Raw genomic sequence first — 21397 nt, 5'->3', positions numbered from 1 at the left:
AAACGTACAAAATATTTTCATTGAATTCAGAGTGTTTTAAAACCAATTGGATGACATTAGAATTATTTATAAACAAATATAAAATGAAATCTAACGTACACGTACGGTATTTATTCAGAAATGCAAATGAGAATACTTTGGATAGGTTTCGATTATTTCGTTTTCTCACGTATCGCCGAAGTATCAGATTTGAGACCGTATCGCCAGATTCAAATAATAAGAATCAGTCAAAATTTGCCCACGCCTGCTTTAGAGTCATCACAAATCCTTCAAATGCTTCATGGAGCTTCATGAAGCTTCGTTTTTCAATCGGCAGGAAGTAGACTCACCATAGTTCCCACGGTGTATGTGGCTGCAGGACCGATCGTATGGTGATACGGGTCTGCTGTTGCATAGACTCTGCCGTAACTGGAGACCAGAAAACGCAAAGTGTCAGGAATAGTATATATAGTGTTTAGCATCTGATGCTATGCTATCTAATTTAGTGTTTCCATCTAAAAATGGATTACAAAAAAAAAATCGTAGTTGTCTTTTTTTAAAGCCCCAGTGTGTAATATTTAACCACTAGATGGCGTTGCATTGTCTCATGCGGACAAAAAAACAGTGCCAAGGGTACAGCATAGCAGCAAGATGCCAAACAAACACTTGACTACTCTGTAAGGGTTCCAATATGTAAAATAAATAAAATTTTTCGACCCATAATATTTTCGTAACATACAAATCAACATTGGTGTGATAGGCCATGTATTCTTGTCCAGTATTCAAATCAATGTTTTTTTTTACTGAATGAAAACATTTTGTACCACTTGAGGGCACTAAATATTACACACTGTCCCTTTAAGGTCTATTGAGTTTGAATTTACTTGATATAAAACTGGGAAAATGGCATCCCTGACAATAATTGAAAAACAGTCACATTTTGAAATTAATAGTTGCATTTATTGAATCAATTAGTATCAATACCACATAATGAGTTTGTCTCTACCATAGGTGTCAAGAAGGCGGCCCGCGGGCCGGATCTGGCCCTTGTCCTCTCAGCCTATGTGTAACTACTGTCGACAACTACATCAAAGAGCAGGGAGTGACGCAGGAAACCCGGAAGTACTCTTATTTCACTATATTTTTCAACTTGAAGACAGTAACCTATTTATTCAACAAAAACAGCTGACATGAAGACAAAACAATGCTTTGGTGGGACTGTCGTTCGAGCTTTTGGAAAGCTGCCGAAAGTAGAGGGCCCCCGACCCCTATCGAGGGGTGCGCCCTGTGTAGTATGGTCGTAAAAATATAATAAACTCTTCTTTTTTTTTCATTTTTTGGGGTTTGGGTTGGCAATTATACTTTAGTTAAAACAGGCCTTTTCTTACTTTTACCATTTCAGGCTACACTAACAAAAAAAAGAGGAGTGTACAATCACTCCTTACCCTTCTTCCCCCCACAAACCCCTTTCCTGCTTTCTAATTTATTGCAGGTCCCGGAACAGCAGTGCCAAAAGTAAGAATGATAGCAGATAGAAACATTACAAAGGCTCGTTGAACTCAGTTGAGCATTGTTAGTAAAATATAGATGTACAGAATTTAAATTCAAACACAGTGGTCAATTTTAAGTAAATGAAAATATCAATTTAGCAGTTTTTAGCTAGCATGACGGGTCTTCCCCCAGGTCCTAATACCTCACTCTGTACAATAGATTTTATGTATATCTATACAAATTTTTTGTTCGTAAAACAGCGATATATAGGATTAGAAGGCTTCAGATAATGTTTACGTTTTTGGTCAAAACAATTAAATTGCACTCCAATATCTGACCACCAGAGGGCGCTTGAACTACAAAATTGGAATACAAACTTTTGAGAAGTCTCTGTATGACATCAAACATTTTGGGTAAAATGTTTAATCAATATCATGATAAAGTAATGAGGACCAGACAAAAAACCCCCATGGAAAGTGAAAATCCACAAAGTAGCAACGCACCTTCATTGAAGCCCCTGGTGGGCAAATTTACCCCAAGATGACAACCTTACCGACTGACAGTATACGACTGTAATCAAATAACAACTATACATCTACTAAAAAAAATACAGAATTGTAGTTGAATACATGGTCTTTGTCTTAATTATAGAAAAGTCCAACAAAATTGGAGGGCTTCTCCTTTCAGTGCAAGAAAGCGATTTAGAAAGTGGCTGGCTAGCTACACGCTAGCATCCGGTATCGAGTCGAGCCAGGTCTTTGCGGTAATTACAATACAACCGTCCCAAATGTAGCAGTTTTCCACGAGCTAAACCTTCAGGAAAACCGTTTCATTGGTAATGGATCTGGCGTTTGTGAGATAAAGGCTGGCTTAAGAGAGTTGTTAGCCTAGCCGTAGCAGTAAACCAAACTTGCAGCCTCCTCTACCGGATCACCTCAGTCACTTCCCAAGCTCGCCAGAGTATCACAGTAACACAATCAGACAGTGACGCCCACCAACACACCAAGGCCTCCCTAACCTGCCCCCAGGATGGCATTTGCTGTGTTCGGTCTGCTCAGAAGACAATGCATATGTTGATATTAATGACACTCAATATATTCAATATCAAAGTCTGCAGGGAACCAGCGATAACCAAATGCTCTCTGTATATTCCTTCCCAGGGCATCCATAACCCAAATATCCAACTAATAATTATATTTGGGTCGTGATACAAGGTAAAAAGTCATTTTAATTACTAACAATTACCTGAAAAGTTCTAGAAATCTGGAACCCGAAAAGTTTACAACCAACTACAGCGGCTAGGCTGCTTTTTCTATCTAAATGAGTCTTAACACAACGTATAAACATTTGGAAAGCTATTGCTTTCAGATTTAGAGCGGCCATACTGCGAACATACTCCCGGCGGGAAACTAATAGCTTGATGGAGCGTCTTGCTAACCAGGCCGTACATTCCGACATTATGACTTGCTAGCCTGACATAAAAGCGGATGGGATCTTTTGGACCGCCGCAAATCAAAGCGGGGCGATTTTATCAGCCGGGAGAACGTTAATTGTTTCTTCTTGAGCGCAAAGGGAGAACTTGCGGATGTTGGCTTTGATGAGGTGGAGCGGGATAATGGATAGCGGGCGCCTGCTAATGACAATAAGCGAGGGATGTGCGGCATTATGGCTCGTCGATTTTAACGGTGGCGCAAAGGGGAGATCTATAACCGTTTATAACGCGCTGAGGAATGGCCCAGGGGTTGGAAATAGACGGAGACGGAGATTATCCGCAGAGAGATATCGATAATACGCCGAAGAATTTTAAAGATGGTGTCCGTAGCTTCAAGATACTGTACCGTGGTTCCTACAGCTTAAGGCAAGTTCAATTCAAGATTTTAAAAGACTTTTTATCTGCCTTTTTCTCTTACTAACATAAAAATGTTTGCAGAGGGCTCCCGCACCCTATCGAGGGATGCGCCCTGTGTAGTGTTAAATACAGAAATAGAACCAGACTCCTCCCTTTCACACGTTGCGCCCTATCGTGCATATTGTACTAATAAACTCTTTTTTTTTCATGTCATTTGGGGGTTTGGGTTGGCGATCATCCTATAGTTGAAATAGGCCTTTTCTTACTTTTACCATTTTCAGGCTACACTAACAAAAAAAAAATCTGAGAATGAGCGTGCAATCACTCATTACCACTCTTGCCCCACACCACCTTTCCTGCTTCTTAATACGTTCCAGGTCCGGGAGGAGTGCTAGAAGACGAAAGCAGTTAGGTGTGGTGGAAAGAAACTTACCAAAGGCTCATTGAACTCAGTTTGGGCATTGTTAACAGAGAAAATATTTCACTTTTCACTTTTTAAAGACGTCTCAAACGATGCATCCCTGCCTTTAATATGTTTTTGCTTTAGTTCTTTGCTTCTTATTTTGACCAGAACAAAAAAGAGACAATTTAAACCCAAACACAGTGTTCAATTGTCAGTAAATGAAAACACTCTAAGATACAAATGTTTGCATGGACTTGCCCCCTCTTATCTCTCCAGTTAGATTTCCCCCTATGTTCCTGCAAGGAGTCTCTGTTCTGAAAATGCCGGTCTACTTGTGACTCCAAGAGCCAAGAAGAAATCTGCAGACTTGAGAGCGTTTTCCCCATCCAGGCCCTGGTGCTTTCCCTGGGATGGGCTCCAGCACCCCCGTGACCCTACTGAGGATAAGCGGTGCGGATAATGGATAGATGGATGATCCCAACCTCACAACCAGTGTTTCCTCTAAGCTGCACGCGTGCGCAATTGCGCACTGCTCGCACATTCTCAGCGCACAAGGAAATCTAGCCAGCGCACAAAAATGAGGGCTCAAAATTACTAATTAAGAAGCGACTTAAGTCAAAGTTACAGTGCATGAAGGTAAAAATACACGGGTTCCCCTGACGTTGTGTCCTAAATGCGGTATTTTGAAGTCGAGTCGAAGTAGAACGAAGTTGAATTAAGTTAGTAGCGAACCGGCTTCTTTGGCTCGGCTCACGAAAAGGAACCGGCTCTTTCGGGTCCTAAACGGCCCTTTGCTTCTTTAATCCCAACATGACCAAATATTATGTAAAATTTTGCACAACATGACTTAATGGAAGGGGGGAATAGAACAAAAAAGAAAAAAATTCCAAAATGAAAAAGTAGTGAAAAGCTGAGGAAAAAAAGAAACAAAAGGAAGAGAAAAAAAGAAGGAAACATTTAGAAAAAAGGCCAGAAAACAAGAAAAGAAAAATGTAGGAAAAAAGTAAATAGAGAATAAAAAGAAAAAAAGTAACAAAAAATTCAAATAATTTCCAATTATATCAAGTGAATCTTGTTGCCAACATTGTACTTCCACTAAAAAATGTGATTAAGTACAGTTCTGTATCTTACAACCGACTAAATAAGCCCCCAAAAATGTTAATATTATGCGACAAAATATATCAGGAAATAAAAAGAAATGGATATCTTGTGAAAGAATTGTAAGAACAAACGACGTTTGTAGGCCGTACAACCTTTGCAATAGTAAATGAGGCAATTCATTCAAAAGAGAAAAATCATTTTGCATTGCCGGAAACTCAGCAAAATGTAACTTGATGTCAAGTTTTGGACATGTTTGATAATGACCTAGTTGCCACACTTGGGATTGCCGTTGCTCACTGTTGTTTCAAGCGTTGCTCACCGACTTTGTGTGAACGCTCAGACCCGCGGAAAATTACAGGGAACATTGCTCACAACAGAAAAATGTCGTATCCCGGGTTCTAATCTCCTCTCGAGTGTTCAATTTGACCCCTCCCAAACGTCTTAATCCCAGCCCGACAATATCGCGACCGGTATCGCGGAGACTCCTCTCGGCCCAGCGCAACGATAAAAGACACAAGTCGGGAGTCCAATCCCCTTACTCTCATTGTCTTCACCTCCTTTCGGACTCGCAAACCCCGAAGACTCGTCTTCCGTCTGTGCGCCGAGATTTATTTCCAGTCTATTCACCGGCACTGGCTCGGAACTAATCCCCCCCAGCCCGAAAGCCCATCGCTCCTCTTCTCTTAGTTTTTCCTCCGACGCGACTCGACTACTTTATACGGATTCACCTCTCTCGTTTGTTTGCTTCGTTTAAAACCAATGCAAAGAATACGACTGCAGGACAAAGATAAGAGCCTGCGTGGGTGAATTAGGTTTTCCTGAACTTTGTTTTTTTAAGGGAGAAACCTAAAGCAGGGTTTGTATTTCTTCTTCTTGGCCAAATTCAAACACTTTTTAAAGGTTTTCAAAGCCAGTATTCCAATTTCTCCTGTACCGTTGAAAGAAAGACATGATTTTTTTTTTTAGATCTTGAGTAAATGGCAAATGTGTTTGTCATCTCATCTCATCTCATTAGCCGTACCGCTTATCCTCATTAGGGTCGCGGGGGGGCTGGAGCCCATTCCAGCCATCTCCGGGCAGTGGGCAGGGGACACCCTGAACTGGTTGCCAGCCAATCGCAGGGCACACAGGGACAGACAACTCATTCGCTCATTCACACCTAGGGACAATTTGGACCGGCCAATTCACCTGAAATGCATGTTTTTGGAACGTGGGAGGAAACCGGAGTGCCCGGAGGAAACCCACGCAAGCACGGAAAGAACATACAAACTCCGCACAGGAAGTCTGGAGCTGGATTTGAACCCACGACAGGTTCCCATGACATGAACTGTGCCGCACAAGCGCTAACCACTGCGCCGCCGTGCTGCATGTGTTTGTCAACACATGTAAAAATATTTTTGGAGACAAATCTATTCCCATACAGGCGTCAGGTAAGAGATTTGTAGCTTACATTTTCAGTTGCAGGAAGTTCTTCCCATTTTAATTTACAACTGGGAAATATGACCTTAATTTATGCATGGTCCATTCTAAATGTCCATAATGTCGCACCTGATCCCCAGGGGGCGATGACGCTTCATTGGACAATGCCATCCATCCATTATCTGCACCGCTTATCCTCAGTAGGGTCGCGGGGGTGCTGGAGCCCATCCCAGTTATCTTCTGGCAGTGGGCGGGGGACACCCTGAACTGGTTCGCAGCCAGTTGCAGGGCACGCAGGGACAGACAATTCACTCGCTCATTCACACCTAGGGACAATTTGGACCGGCCAATTAACCTGAAATGCATGTTTTTGGAATGTGGGAGGAAACCCACGCAAGCACGGGGAGAACATGCAAACGCAACACAGGAGGTTCAATCTCATGACCTCAAAACTGTGCCGCGCACGCGCTAACCACTGCGCCGCCGTATGACAATGCCATACAAACTAATTCAAGCTGGCTTTAATCACGAGGGAAGAAGAAATGCAACGGCAAAGAGGCCACCAGAGAGCAGTGTTGGCGTCATTTTTAAGCAGACTTGTTCGGAAATGGGGTAAAAATGTCAAACATTTACAAGCACTTCACTCAAAACGCAACCGGATATCAAACCTTGAAAATAAAAGATTAAAATTCAATCTTTAAGGGTTTTAAGCACCTGTACGAACTTTACTAAAGACAAAAGTGAAAGGAAGGGAGCGCTTGAGAATGGCGGCTACATGAATCAATAAAGAATTGAAGCGAATCTTTGGAAACATTGTGGAAAATGCTTTAAAGCGTCGTTTGTGAACGGGTTTTGGCGGCGGCCATAACTCAAAGGTCGGGATCGATATTTTGCACGGTCTGATGAAATACGCTAATGTCGGCAAATATGTGATGTCAATGAATACGGTCATAAATCAAAGGAAGCGGAGGCGGCCTTTTCACTCGTCATGTGAGATTTATATTTATATGAGCTAGAGCTGAAAAAATGCATTAACGCTTCAAAATTATTCTCAGAATCAGGTTTTCATTTTTAATATCAATGCCTTGATTCAAAACATAATTTGGAGGGACAGTTTGTATTTTTTGATTAGATGTTTCTGTATTGGGTCTTGCAACTAAAAACGAGCACTTAAAGCACAAGGAAATATACAAAAAGTGGTACTCAAAACGAGTTCTTTATATTTTTTTGGTCAACATTTTGGGAGATTTTTGGTATTTGGGAGCACCCGTAGCAGCAAGTTGTCTGACACCAGTAGGTGAGCCCCATGTTATGTAAAATAAACACAAATTTCTTGACCTACAGCCGAGTCATACCTAAGACTTATAACATTGGTAAAATGGCGGCGCCCTCTGTTGGCTGCGGCTGCATCGGCTCGCTACAACTGGTCAGGTGTATTGACATTTCGTTCTTACAAAGAATGACAATACAAAGGAAATTATTATTATTATTATTATTATTATTATTTAAAAAAATGCAAATTTAGATTAAAATATATACGTTTTTTTTAACCACTAGGGGCACTGCTGCTTTAAAAACACGTGCCAAAAATCTCATCTGTTATTTAATGCTGTTTTAGATATTAAATTTGAGATAAAAAAAAGTCAGTGATATTTCTCCATTCAATGCAGTGACCAAACAATGGTCCACCGGCCATTTTTCAGTGGCCCGCAGCGTAGATCGCGAAATAAACTTCAATGTTTATACACATTAACTTGTTAACCGACTTCCCAATTAAAAAGTCTATAACCTAAAGGCTCTGAATGAGTAAAATATGGATGATGTAAATAATTGTAATCATCTAATAAGATAGGACATTTTAATAGATCTAAACTAATAAGATATAAAGCTATTTCTTTGCTAAGCCGATTTGAACCTCAACACAACACAACAAAAGACAGTAATTTTTCCTACTGAAATCATTCCCAGAGAACAGATACTTACTGATAAGCTGCATCGAACCCTTAATAATAGTTTTCAAAGATAATATATAACAAAAAAAGTATTTTTACGTTTTGGCCCTCAGGGACTACACTTCTGAAAATGTATTTACCGGTGGATGAGAGGTGCAAAACAATTTTACATTGTGTAACATTTGTTTCAAAACATGTAATTTGGTTTTATGATATGTAAAAGTGTTTCCTGGAATGTAAAAGTGTTTTCTAAAATTTAAAAGGGTTCCTAAAAATATACAAACACTGCCCCACTTACGAACGAGTTCTGGACGATCGTTCGTCAGTTGAATTTGTGCGAAAGTTGCTTAAGTTCTATATTTTGTATGTTTAAGGTTTATATAAGTATGTTTAAGGCTTTTATAAGTAACCTGTATCATTTTATACTAAAAAATAAACATTTCATAATATACACATATAAAGATAAATAAAGTGAAGTTTAATTTACTTTTGGAAGATGAGCATCAAGAGTTAGGCGACTTCCTCCTCTGTTGTAGAAAGTGGCCGAAAAAAAAGCAATCCACCCAATTTCTCAACCGTATCAATCTTTCTTATTCGACTTTCATTTTAAAAGAAACAGCTCGTCTCTTTACACTTTACACCAACCATGTCGAATGGATGGATGAGATTTTAAACAATAAAAAGGTCAAAATTCTACGGAGATACCGTAGAGAATGTTTACACACGAACTAGGAGGAAGCGTATTTCTTCGTTGGTGTGGATGCTGGGTGACCTCTCACAGCGCCACCACACGCCGGTAGCGGCAGAAAGAAGTACTACAGTACTGTCCTGTACACGGATAAGGTGCACACAATACAAAATCCAACTCACAGCGGATATTTTTCGACGTCCCCAAAAAAATCATCGTACTGTTTTTCGTAAGTCGAATGGTCGTAAGTAGGGGAGCGTCTGAAAAGGTCTTATCTAAAATGTACACAATAAGAAATTCATCCATTATCCGCACCGCTTATCCTCAGTAGGGTCGCGGAGGTGCCTGAGCCCATCTCAGCTGTCATAGAGCAGTGGGCAGGGGACACCCAGAACCGGTTGCCAGCCAGTCTCAGGGCACACTGAGACACACAACCATTCACTCGCTAATCCACACTTGGAGACAATTTGGACCAGCCAATTAACCTGAAATGCATGTTTTCAGAATGTGGGTGGAAACCTGAGTGCCAGGAGGAAACCCAGACAAGCATGGGGAGACCATGCAAACTCTGCACAGGAATGTTTGATCTCATGACCTCAGAACTGTGCTGCGGACGCGCTAACCACTCATCCGCCGTGCCGCCCCAATAACAAACTGTTTTCTAAAATGTTAAAGTGTTTTGCACTTCTAGGCCACCGTAGTTATGGAATCAAAACGAGGTAACAGGGTCGCATACGTGGGTTTTCTGCCTTTATCACGACTCCATTGCGCTTAGCTTCTTTTTCCAGACACGGAAAGTCCAAAGAAAGTCTCAGGCCATCTGCTCTATTTAAGAGCGCTCTTATCTGACAATAAATAAAAGCGCCTCCCACCCTCTGACCCGTCTCCTCTCAATTCCACCTCGCTGCTCAGACTTGGCTCTAAATCAAGCGCGCGTGGAAATAGAATACACGAACGCTCGCGTCACGCCGAATAAACAAGCCGCCGATGACAACCGGGAAATATGTAAGCCCAGAGCATGAAAGGAAAGCCCAGGGGTGGCGGAGGAAGGGGGGCTCTCCACTATCCGTCTTTAGAGACTCACTTCTCACCTCCGTCGCATTATCAGGGGTCTGCAGCCTCCCGCTGTGAACATTCCTTATCGGCGCCTGACATGCTCTATCTTCGAAGGGAGGTTGGGAGAGCGCCGCCGACGGCGAAGGGGACGACTCGATCGGCGCGATTTCAGAGTGGTTTATGACCTCCCGCGGTGGAATTACTCTTAAGAGAACGACGGGATTTCGAAAAGGCAGTTTGAACACCCTCTGGTGGTCACTTTTGTGACTGCAATCCAATTTTACTTGAGAAGGTTTTAGCTACAGGTTAGAAAATGGTTTTCAACCTCCAACAGAATTGAATTAAAAGAATGGCAAAATTGTTGTATTTAGCTGGTGAGTGGGTGGGCGTTGTCCCTTAACCACACGGGTCGTAGAGGAACCCTTTCCTGTGGTGTGTCTTGGGCAATTACAGCCTGGTAACGCCTATCCCGCTCCAGGCCAAATGGTCTGTAACAGGGGTGTCAAACTGATTTTCATCAAGGGCCACATCAGCATCCTTGAAGGGCCCCCTTTCACTTATAATTGTGGTTGGTTGGACCCCTTAACCACTAGGGTTGTATAGGCACCATTTTCATGTGGTGTGTCTTGGGCAAGTACAGCCTGGTGGTGCCCATCCCTCTCCAGGCCAAATGGTCCATCATATAATGAAGCACATTTTCATCGAAGGCCATATCTGTGTAGTGGCTGTCTTTAAAGGGCCTGATGTTGGACCCTTTAACCTCTAGGGTTGTATGGGCACCATTTCCTGTGGTGTGTCTTGGGCAAATACAGCCTGGTGGCGCTCATCCCTCTACAGGCCAAATGGTCTGTAACGGGTGTCAAACTCATTTTCATCTAAGGCCACATCAGCGTAATGGCTGTCTTTGAAGGGCCTGATGTCACTTATAATTGTGGTTGGTTGGACCCCTTAACCACTAGGGTTGTATAGGCACCATTTTCATGTGGTGTGTCTTGGGCAAGTACAGCCTAGTGGTTCCTATCCATCCCCAGGCCAAATGGTCTATATTAAAATGAAGCCCATTTTCATCGAGGGCCATATTTGTGTAATGGCTGTCTTTAAAGGGCCTAATGTCACTTACAAATGTGTTTTTTTGGACCCCTTAACCACGAGGGTTGTATGGGCACCATTTCCTGTGGTGTGTCTTGGGCAAATACAGCGTGGTGGCGCCCATTCCTTTCCAGGCCAGATGGCTATAACAGGGCTGTCAAACTCATTTTCATCAAGGGCCACATCAGCGTTCTTGAAGGGCCTCATGTCACTTATATGGTTGGTTGGATCCCTTAACCACAAGGGTCGCAGGGGCACTATTTCCTGTATTGTGTCTTGGGCAAGTACAGCCTGGTGGCGCCTATCCCCCTCCAGGCCAAATTGTGAATAACGGTGGTGTCAAACTCATTTACATCAAGGGCCACATCAGCGTCTTTGAAGGGCCTCATGTCACTTATATGGTTTGTTGGATCCCTTAACCACAAGGATTGTAGGGGCACTATTTCCTGTATTGTGTCATGGGCAAGTACAGCCTGGTGGCGCCCATCTCCCTCCAGGCCAAATTGTGAATAACGGTGGTGTCAAACTCATCAGCGTCCTTGAAGGGCCTCAGGTCACTTATAAATGTGTATTTTGTATGTGGTTGGTAGGATCCCTTAACCGCAAGGGTCATGGGGGCACTATTTCATAGGGTGTGTCTTGGGCAAGTTCACCCTGGTGGTGCACATCCCTCTCCTGGCAAAATGGTCTACAGTATATTAAAATGAAACACATTTTCATCAAAGGCCACATCAGTGTAATGGCTGTCTTTGAAGGGCCTGATGTCACTTATAAATGTGTATGTATATGGTTGGTTGGATTCCTTAACCACTAGGGTTGTATAAGCACTATTTCCTGTGGTGTGTCTTGAGCAAGTACAGCCTGGTGGCGCCCATCCCTCTCCAGTCCAAATAGTCTATAACAGGGGCGTCAAACTCATTTTCATCAAGGGCCACATCAGCGTCCTTGAAGGGCCTCATGCCACTTATAAATGTGTATGGTTGGTTGGATCCCTTAACCACTAGGGTTGGATGGGCAGCATTTCCTGTGGTGTGTCTTTGGAAAGTACAGCCTGGTGGTGCCCATCCCCTCTCCTTTCCAAATGGTCTATAACAGGGGTGTCAAACTCATTTTCATCAAGGGCCACATCAGCGTCCTTGAAGGGCCTCATGTCACTTATAAATGTGTATGGTTGGTTGGATCCCTTAATCACTAGGGTTGTATGGGCAGCATTTCCTGTGGTGTGTCTTGGTAAAGTACAACCTGGTGGTGCCCATCCCCTCTCCTTTCCAAATGGTCTATAACAGGGGTGTCAAACTCATTTTCATCAAGGGCCACATCAGCGTCCTTGAAGGGCCTCATGTCACTTATAAATGTGTATGGTTGGTTGACGTGGCGGTCCATATTTTGCCCACAGGCTATGAGTTTGATACATGTCTATATCAGCCAACAGAATAATCACTCTTAATTTGAATCAAGAGAATGGCAATATTGTAGTATTGGGATATAAAACTGGCGTGTATGCTAGTTGTGCAGTTCAAACTGCTCTGGTGGTCTGTTTTATGAGTGCTATTTAATTTTAATCGGGAATGTTTTGACAAAAGGTTACCAAAAGGTTTATAACCTCTAACAGAAAAGAACTCTGGGATATAAAAACTCACCTGATATCACCTTGTTTTTGTGAAAATCAACCCCTCTAGTGGTCAGTTTTATTAGTGCTATTAATTTCACCCGAGAATGTTTTGGCTACAAATTACAAACTGATCTATAACCCCCAAAAGGATAAAATTCTCTCAAGTTGAATCAAGAGAAGGACCATTTTGTGATAGCGGGTTATAAGAATGGTTTCTAATCCATTTGTGCAAATCAACCGCCTTATTGGGGTCAGTTTTATTACTGCAATTGAATTTTATTTGGGACGGTTTTGGCTACAAGTTACAAAAGTGGTTATAAACTTCAACTGAATAATTACTCTTAAGTTGAATCGAGAGAACGACAATTCTGTGGTATTGGGATATCAAAATGGCCAGCACTTCATTTGTGGAGTTCAAACCCACTCTGGTGGTGAATTTTATTGGTTGAATTTGATTTAGGAATGTTTTGGCTACCATTTGCAAAGACATTCGATTCAACCATACCTTTATCTTGTTCTCATTTTCTTTTTATTATATCGGTAGAAAATATGTTCCATATATAAAGACTTCCTATCTTATTTAAGAAACAGGATAAAATATCATACAAATAATGACGCTTAAGCCTAAAATGAGCAGAATCTTTTGCCAGAAGTATTCTTAATTTTCTTTATTTCGTAAACCTATTTTTTGACTGTTTCAATTTTCTTTCTTTCTTTCTTTCGTGCTTCTTGAAATTTTTCTATATTTATAATAATAATAATAATAATAATTTCCTTGTATTGTCATTCTGTGTAACAATGTACACAGAACGAAATGTCGATTGCACCTGACCCGTTGTAGCGAGCCGATGCAGCCGCAGCCAACAGAGGGCGCCGCCGACCACTTTTTAAGTCTTAGGAATGACTCGGCCGGGGCGCGAACCACCGACCTCCCAGTCTCAAAGCGGGCGCCTTACCATCTAGGCTATGAGCTGGTATGTGTTTATTCTGAAGGCTATTTAAGTTATATAATGAAAAAGGGAAAAATGGGTGGGAAGTGTTTTAGGTCTTCTTGCAAAACTTATGTTGGAAAAACATACGTTTTTGTCTCTTTCATTTTTTCTTAATGGGCAATTGAGGAGAATTCCGTCAAAGCTTATTTTTAATTCATATTTTTTTAGATTGACTTGACCGAATCTCTTCAAAACTTTACATCAAGGAGAAATGTACAATGACAAAAATTAGGAACATTTTTGTAGTCTATCAAGACAAAATCTTAAAAATGATGAAAAAACTGCTCAATTAAGATCTAGTCAAGTCAAGTCATGTTTATTTGTGAAGCCATTAAACACAAGGAGTCTCAAAGGTTGCGTAGACCATTACAGTCTCCGGACTATTATAACAACATCCCCTGATCTAAAACCTACATGAGGGCAAGGGAAAACTCAAAAAACCTCAGCATGAGGAAAATGAAGAAACCTTGAAAAGCGTATTCAAGAAAAAAAATCTAACTCCCAAAATTGGATTTAGTTTTACAGAATATTCATGAAAAACTTAAAAATGTTGGATTTAAAATTTGAGATTCAGATAAAATGTTCAAGAAAAAAATAATGTTCCCTGAAATACTACCATTTACCCCTGCTGTTTAAATATATCCATGTCAAACGAGTAGTAAATGCAAAATTAGGACATTTGATGAAAGGTAAAAGTAAATACATTATAATAAATAAGATTGATACTATATTTAGCTGCTATGAGGTAAAGAACACTATTGCATTGAGTTTGTGTGGAAATGGAGATGCTAATGCTACTTAAGCTAACACCGTATCTACGATCACGCTGTGGCTGTCACCACTGTCAAAATGGATTTTAAAAAGACAAAGACAAAAAAAAGTAATCAAAATCTCTCCTCAACCACCAAAGTTTGTGCATTTTCTTTTCGTCTGAATCAAGTTCTGTCACAAACTCCATTCGGAGTATTTTGACGTGAAAACATCAAGTCGCTTTTCCCGATAGTTCCGCATACCTCAAAGCCAAATGCATGCTTAAGCGTACCAGAACCGTCCACGTAGGCATACAGGGGCGGATATTAAGGTATAACCAGAAGTGTGCCGCCTGATTTGATTAAAAGGCGCTCCTGACGACACATGTACACTGTAACTGATATTATAAGCACCAAGGAGACTAGTCAACAACTTTTGAAGTGATTAGTCGAATAATCAGATTTAATGGGGCCTTTGCTCTCAAAATGCTAGTCTACTAGTGATCCCAAGAGCCAAGAAGAAAACTGCAGGTTTAAGAGCGTGCTGTGGAATGCTCTACCCACTGAGATTCGATCCGCAACCTCAGTGGAACTATTAAAATCTAGGCTTAAAAAACACTTCTATTCTCTAGTTTATGAATAACCGATATTTCATGGAAACAATATCTGTGTATTATTTGTTATTGCAACATCTATTGAAGCCTGGTCGTCCTGGAAGGGGGATTACCTCGTGTGCGGTCCCTTCTCAAGGTTTTTTCATTTACCCTATGTTAAGGTTTTGAGATTTTCCTTGCCCTCATGTAGGTTGGTGTGATAATAGTCTGTAGTTTGCAATAATCTGTGGTCTGTGCAGCCCTTTGAGACTCCTTGTGATTAAGGGTGTCACAAATAAACATGACTCGACTTGATAAAAAGGAAAGAAACCACATCCAGTGTCAAAACTAAATAAAAAAAAAAACGTCTTATCGTTGTATTCCTTTTCAAAATTGCTCAACTCGGACAACACCAGAGGAAAACTATCCGCTACAGCCACATTGACCACGGCCGTCGTCGAACGGGAAGGTTGTTCTTTGTCCTCCACTACAACTGTTAATCTGTGTTTCACTGTGTCTTTATCAGCCTCCATTACGCACACCCACTTCAAAAAGCACCCTGTTGATTTCTGCACTTTATAGGAAAGACAGGCATTTTGTCCGCAATCCACGTCCACTGCCCACGTCTGCAGAACAGGGCACCATCTCTACAAGTGCCGAACCCCGCGTTTGGACCGGGTACAGAAAGTGTACCGCTAAAATAATATTTTTTTTTCATATTTTTTCTTAGCAAAGGCATATTTCACCAGGGTTGGGTAGGGTTACTTGAACTTGATTACTTTCAATTAATTTTGGATTACTCCAATACCAAATATGCAATAAAAGACCAAATAAACTAAATATGAATAAAATGATGACTCACAACATGTGGTAAGCTTTCTCTCCTGGCTTTGATCACTTTGATCCCCGGCAAAACTTAATAACATGCGACAGAAACAAAATAAATCCAAACAGCTTGCCAACATCATTTTTGCCGTTCCATGTATTGTTACTCCCCAAGCCTGCACAAAATTTTGTAATTTTATTCATATTTAGTTTATTTTGTCTTCTATTAGCATATTTGGTATTGGAGTAATCCAAAAGTAACTGAAAGTAATCCAGTTAAAGTAACCCTACCCAACCCTGTATGTGACTTTAAGTATTGGAGCACTTGCACGCTGCACCAAAATATAGATACACATGAAAATAATTGGATTTTTTTTGGTTGATTATTATATAGCTGCAATGAGTTAATTTTTTTTTAATATCACTCACTTTCTCTGTTGAATCCAATTTTATTCTGTAGCGTGCAGTTAAAAACAGGTAAGCAATTATCTGTATCAATCTCCTGAAGTAGGATTTATTGGTTTATTTATCGGTAAGGGGAAAAAAAACAGTTATTGCGCGTCCCTTAATTAGAAGCATAATTATAAATACAATTGTAAACATGTCAAAAACGAGACATACCTGTCACTATACGCAGCTGCAGCAGTAGCAGCTGGCTGAGCATATCTGTAAGCTGCATATCCACCCTGCACAAAGACAAGTTATGGATTTAAAAAAAAAAAAAGAAAAATAAATCTATGCTTATAAATAAAGACACTTACGTATATTTCTGCTCCATAAAATCCATCCTGGTAGACCACACTGTTGAAAAAAAAACAATGCAAAAATGACTTGTCTTTTGATTTCAAAATATCATGTCGGGATTTTTCTAGCTTTAATTTTTGAAAATTGTTGGGATTTTAACCAATTATTCTTTTACTGCAATCAGTAAAGAAAAAAATTGCCACCTTTTTTTCTCTAAAAGATGCTAGAATTTCCTGCACTTAAAAAAATAGATTATTACTTTGAGTTCTTTGAGTTCTGATGTGAATTACTAATTCCAAGAAAATGGATTCAATGAACCAGGCTGATTGAAATAGCACACACAATTTATTAACACAGATAATTAATGATAGGAAAAACCAGGGGAGGGGAAGGTGCCGCAAATGATGGGAGTTTTCGACAAGCACAAAAAAAAAGTTTCCCGCTCTAATGATAATTGATTTGGAGAGATTCCCTCGTACAAAAAAACCCCCCGCTCATTTCCAAGAACCAACAAGGATGGTCTTAAATCTGAAACCGTCCTCTTACTTGTTGTTACGCAGAGATTTGGTCTCGTACTTCGTATGGTCGCAACTCATTCTTCTTTTTCTCTAAAGCTTACATGTTTTTTTCCTTTTCCTTGCTTTTTTTCTTTTTTTCATTTACAAAGGCAAGGTGAAGAAATAACAAGGAAATACAGTGCATTTTGGTCACTTTGAGGTCTCCATAGTTTGTATTCTTCCTTGTGCTTTTCACAACACAGTGACATCCGGTTGGTCAAATTTAAAGATGGCGCACATGAGCTCAAAACATTCTAATTGTCTGCCGCCATCTTCTGGCTGAAATCATCATTGCAGCCTCTGTCAAACTGCTTGTATGGCCTTTGCATATATGTGAAATTATTTGATGCGCTCGAATAAACTTTTCCTTTTTGGGGGGTTTGTTTTAGCATTTGGAATGTATTTGAAACAGTCCTTTTCTTACTTTCACTATTTTCATCTTAGAATAGAAGAAAACCTCCTTTCCTCTGTGGCTGGAACACCGAGGGTAAATGATAAAAGCTCATAGGCACGGTGGAAAATATACTGTGTATAAATGAAATGGGTGTAATAATAACTTTTGTTTTATTGAGATTCCTGCTGAAATATGTGTATTGTTTTTGGTAAGTGTCCTGCAATGATGGGTCCAACAGTGCCACCTGCTGGTATGGGGTAGGGTTTGTTTTGGCTTTTGACATGTGACCGGAAGGCGGGGTTTTGTTGGCAGTCTACAGAGCGAGCTGCCAACGGTAAGACACATCTTTTGGTGCTCCACAAAAAAGTGAATTTTAAACATTATAACCACAGCTGACAAATCCCTCAACATGCAGAGTAATGTGATTGATGTTGTCAGGCTGTTTGGATTTATTTTCGTTTTGTTTCTGTTGTGCTAAAATGTTAATTCCCCTTGTAGAGATCAAAGAGATCAAAGCCAGCAGAGATGCTAATCACGTGTTGTGACTCATTTCATTTGCAGGTCAATTGAACCCGTTTTTATACTCATTATTGTTCTTATTTCTATTTTCTCATATATATAAAAAGGATGATGTTGGTTAAAATTCAGACTAAAGAAAAATATGTTGAATTCATTGTAAACATTAAAAAAAAACACTATACGATCTCTTGTTAAAAGTATCTTGTTAAAAATGGATGTAAAATGTATTGTGATATTCTAAAATGTATTTTATGTAAATTGAAAAGAAAGCTCTTTGATATTCTTTGGGCCGTCTACAGAGCGAGCTGCCAACGAGATCAAAGAGATCAAAGCCAGCAGAGAAGCTAATCACGTGTTGTGACTCATTTCATTTGCAGAAACTGTAATAAAAACCTCATCATTCAGTCCAGCGTGAATGTGGATCTTTGGTGGGACAAGTACACCGCGGTTACATAAAGGCTCTTTGAATCCAGTTGGGTATTGTTAACACATACATACATATTCAATTTGAATTTTTTCAAAGACACCTTGATCTACGCACACCCCACCCCACCTTGCAAATGTTGACCATCTTTTTTTTGCACTATGATGACTATTTTTGCACCAAATGCATATTGCACAAACCCTTACGATACCAAACTGTATGTAACATCCTACGTGCCGACATTTCTCGTGTACATTTTGTGTTAATTATAACTATAACCTTATCCTCCTTGTTTTATAACCTTATCTTCTCTGTTCCTTTATTTTCTTGTTTTTTTACCTCACTGTGAATGTGTGAAACTAGAGTGTCATGCCCAATTTCGTTGTCACAATATGTTAACCCATTTTGTAACAATGACAATAAAGGTATATTCTATTCTATTCTAATCAGGTGTGCTCTGTAGTTCTGAATTCACAGTAGAGTCAAATTTCTGCAAAGACCCCCACTCCTCAAAAACACCCACACGAGCACAAAGGCAGGATCTTTTTGCGAAGTGGACCCGATGAAGTGTGCCGGGCAGGTCATGGCAGTTCATTCACAGCCGAATAAAGAGTGACACGTTTGGAAAAAAAGAGAGAAATTTGTCCGTTGCGGAATCAAAGAGCAATTTTCCGCTCTATTAGAAAGTGGCCTTTTTGTTTTCCACTCAGCCATCTCCGGCGTTTGAATACTTTGCTCGTACTCACGCTCCGTAGGCCGGGATGGGGGGTGGCGGGGGTGCAGCGCGGAACGTGTTGTACACGGCTCGGCCCCTCCCTCGCAAATGGGCCCCTCGGTAGGCCACCGCCGCTCCTGTGCTGGCGTACGGGAACCCCGCCACTGAAAAAAAAACAAAGAAAAATTCGGTCACCAAAATGGTTATTCATAGCATGTACACCAAAATTAGAGGGCTTCCTCTTTCAGAGTAAGAAAGTGATTTAGAGAGCAGCTGGCTAGTTGCAGGCTAGCATCGGGGAGCTGATTCTCCACCGTGATTAAAATGTAGGGGTTTCCCTCGAGTTGTAGCTCCAGGTCATCAGTTTCATGGTCTACTGTGCCCTCTGATGATGTTGCGCGTTGTTTCGTTTGTCACATGTGCTAAATGGCTGATGCCTAGAAGCTTCCTGTGCTATTGCATCTGCTGCATGCTAGCTGCACGCTAGCATCGGAAATCCTCAGGTTAAGCCAGGTCTTAAAATACTATTGTTTTTAACATGTTACCTAGTGTTCTCTTTTATTGATGTTTACTATGTTTGTGAACTGTGACACAATGCTAAATCGATTCCACCCTGGTCATCCTGGAAGGGGGATGACCACTTGTGAGGCCCCTTCTCAAGGTTTCTTTTTTCCTCACGCTGAGGTTTTCCTTGCCTGCATGTTGGCTTAAGACCAGGCTAAGGTGTCAATATAATCCTGTGCATTTTTGTGATTAAGGTCTATACAAATAAACTTGACATTAGTTTTAGCTCCAGGTCTTCTGTTTCATGGGTAATGGATCTGGCGTTGGTGAGATAAAGGCTCCAGAGAGGTGGCTTAACAAATTGTTAGCCTAGCATTAGCAGTAAGCATAACCAGCAGCCTTGCCATTACATTCTTTCCCGACATTCTCTCCCAACGCCATAACAATCCATAGAGCACCCTTTGGTGATTAACATCTCTACGCACTCTCCTTGCTCTCATCTTAAACAAAGCCCTCTCTAACCTGTCCAGTGATACCATTTGTTGTGTGCTGTCTACTCAGAGCACAATACGTTGATATTAATTACTATAAAAAGAATTTAATTCGAAATCCACGAAGCAGTGAACCAGCAGTGACCGAAGCCAGATTCATGCAAAGGGATGAGAGAGTATCGGTGCCAGGTATGAGGTTCCTAACTAGCCTTGTTGCTGATTAGCTTCGTTTCCAACTTTCAATATTCAGCAATTAGACGGTAACGGACACCATTGATGTTTCGGATTATACGCGTAAAACTTTTAGGTGCTAACGCTAGCGCGCACGCAGGCGGAGGTCATCTGTCATTGGGGCGAATGGGATTTGCGCACAATAAAGCTGTAGCCGAGCCCAGGAATGGAGATGGAGTACACTGTCAGGCGGCCAGGATTTATGGGGGCCGATTCAGCTGATGGGTGCTGGGAAAAGCCGTCTGATAAAGGCTGATTAATCGCCCGCACGGCCTCGCTTTACATCCTGCTTTGCTGCCCAACAGTTATTCCAACAGACGCCCTGATATCACCTACTTTTGCTTCTATGACGATCATTCCAAACACATATGTCAAAGGTGTGGTGCCACGTCTAGTCTGAAAGTTCTTACTACAGCCCCTGAGATGGTCTCGAGACATTATTTGGATCATACACATAGTAGTTGTTTCGGTGTGTGTGCACGACTGTGATAGGCCGTTGTCAGGCGGACAAGTGGCCACCAAAACAATCAGCAGAGCATGGCACAAGATAACTTTGAGTGGTTGGTATCATTTTAAAAAAAAATCATAAATTAAATCAGACACTGAGGCAAAGAAATCACTATCAAGTGCTCAGTGGATTATTATCGGGAAGCAACTGAGGCATCATCGGGAAAGAAGCCAATAGCGAGGCTGCAGGTCCAGACTCCTACTGCGGCTGAAATAACAACTCACCCATTACGAGCATGTATCTCACCAATGCCAGATCCATTACCCATGAAACAGATGACCTGAAGCTAAAACTTATGTGAAACCACTAAGTTCAGGACAGTTGTATTTTAATCATCATGAAGACCTACCTGGCTTAACCTGAATATTTCCAATGCTAGCGTGCAGCTAGCCAGCCGCTATTTAAATCACTTTCTTAAAAAGAAAAGCCCTCCAATTTTGTCTTACTTTAGTATAATTACAATAATGAGCATTCATTCATTTAAGCCACCCCTGCCGAGCCTGTATCTCGTC

The 21397-nt window shown here is 41.0% G+C and overlaps 1 protein-coding gene across 5 annotated transcripts in view; it reads right to left on the bottom strand.

Moving 5' to 3' along the window:
* rbfox3a (RNA binding fox-1 homolog 3a) overlaps window positions 1–21397 on the bottom strand; it is a 537286-nt gene that overhangs the window by 7516 nt on the left and 508373 nt on the right. For all 5 annotated transcript variants that reach the window (XM_088322988.1, XM_088322991.1, XM_088322992.1 and 2 more), the window contains 4 exons: window positions 19183–19315; window positions 16560–16599; window positions 16420–16484; window positions 330–408 (listed from right to left, as the gene is read on the bottom strand). In XM_088322988.1, the coding sequence (XP_088179114.1) occupies window positions 330–408; window positions 16420–16484; window positions 16560–16599; window positions 19183–19315 (317 nt within the window). The remainder of the gene's footprint in view (window positions 1–329; window positions 409–16419; window positions 16485–16559; window positions 16600–19182; window positions 19316–21397) is intronic.

The sequence above is a fragment of the Urocampus carinirostris genome, chromosome 19 (genome assembly GCF_059441175.1).
Source record: "Urocampus carinirostris isolate Australia breed hairy pipefish chromosome 19, RoL_Ucar_1.0, whole genome shotgun sequence".
Taxonomy (NCBI): Eukaryota; Metazoa; Chordata; class Actinopteri; order Syngnathiformes; family Syngnathidae; genus Urocampus; species Urocampus carinirostris.
This window is presented reverse-complemented; position numbering and strand designations above follow the sequence as displayed.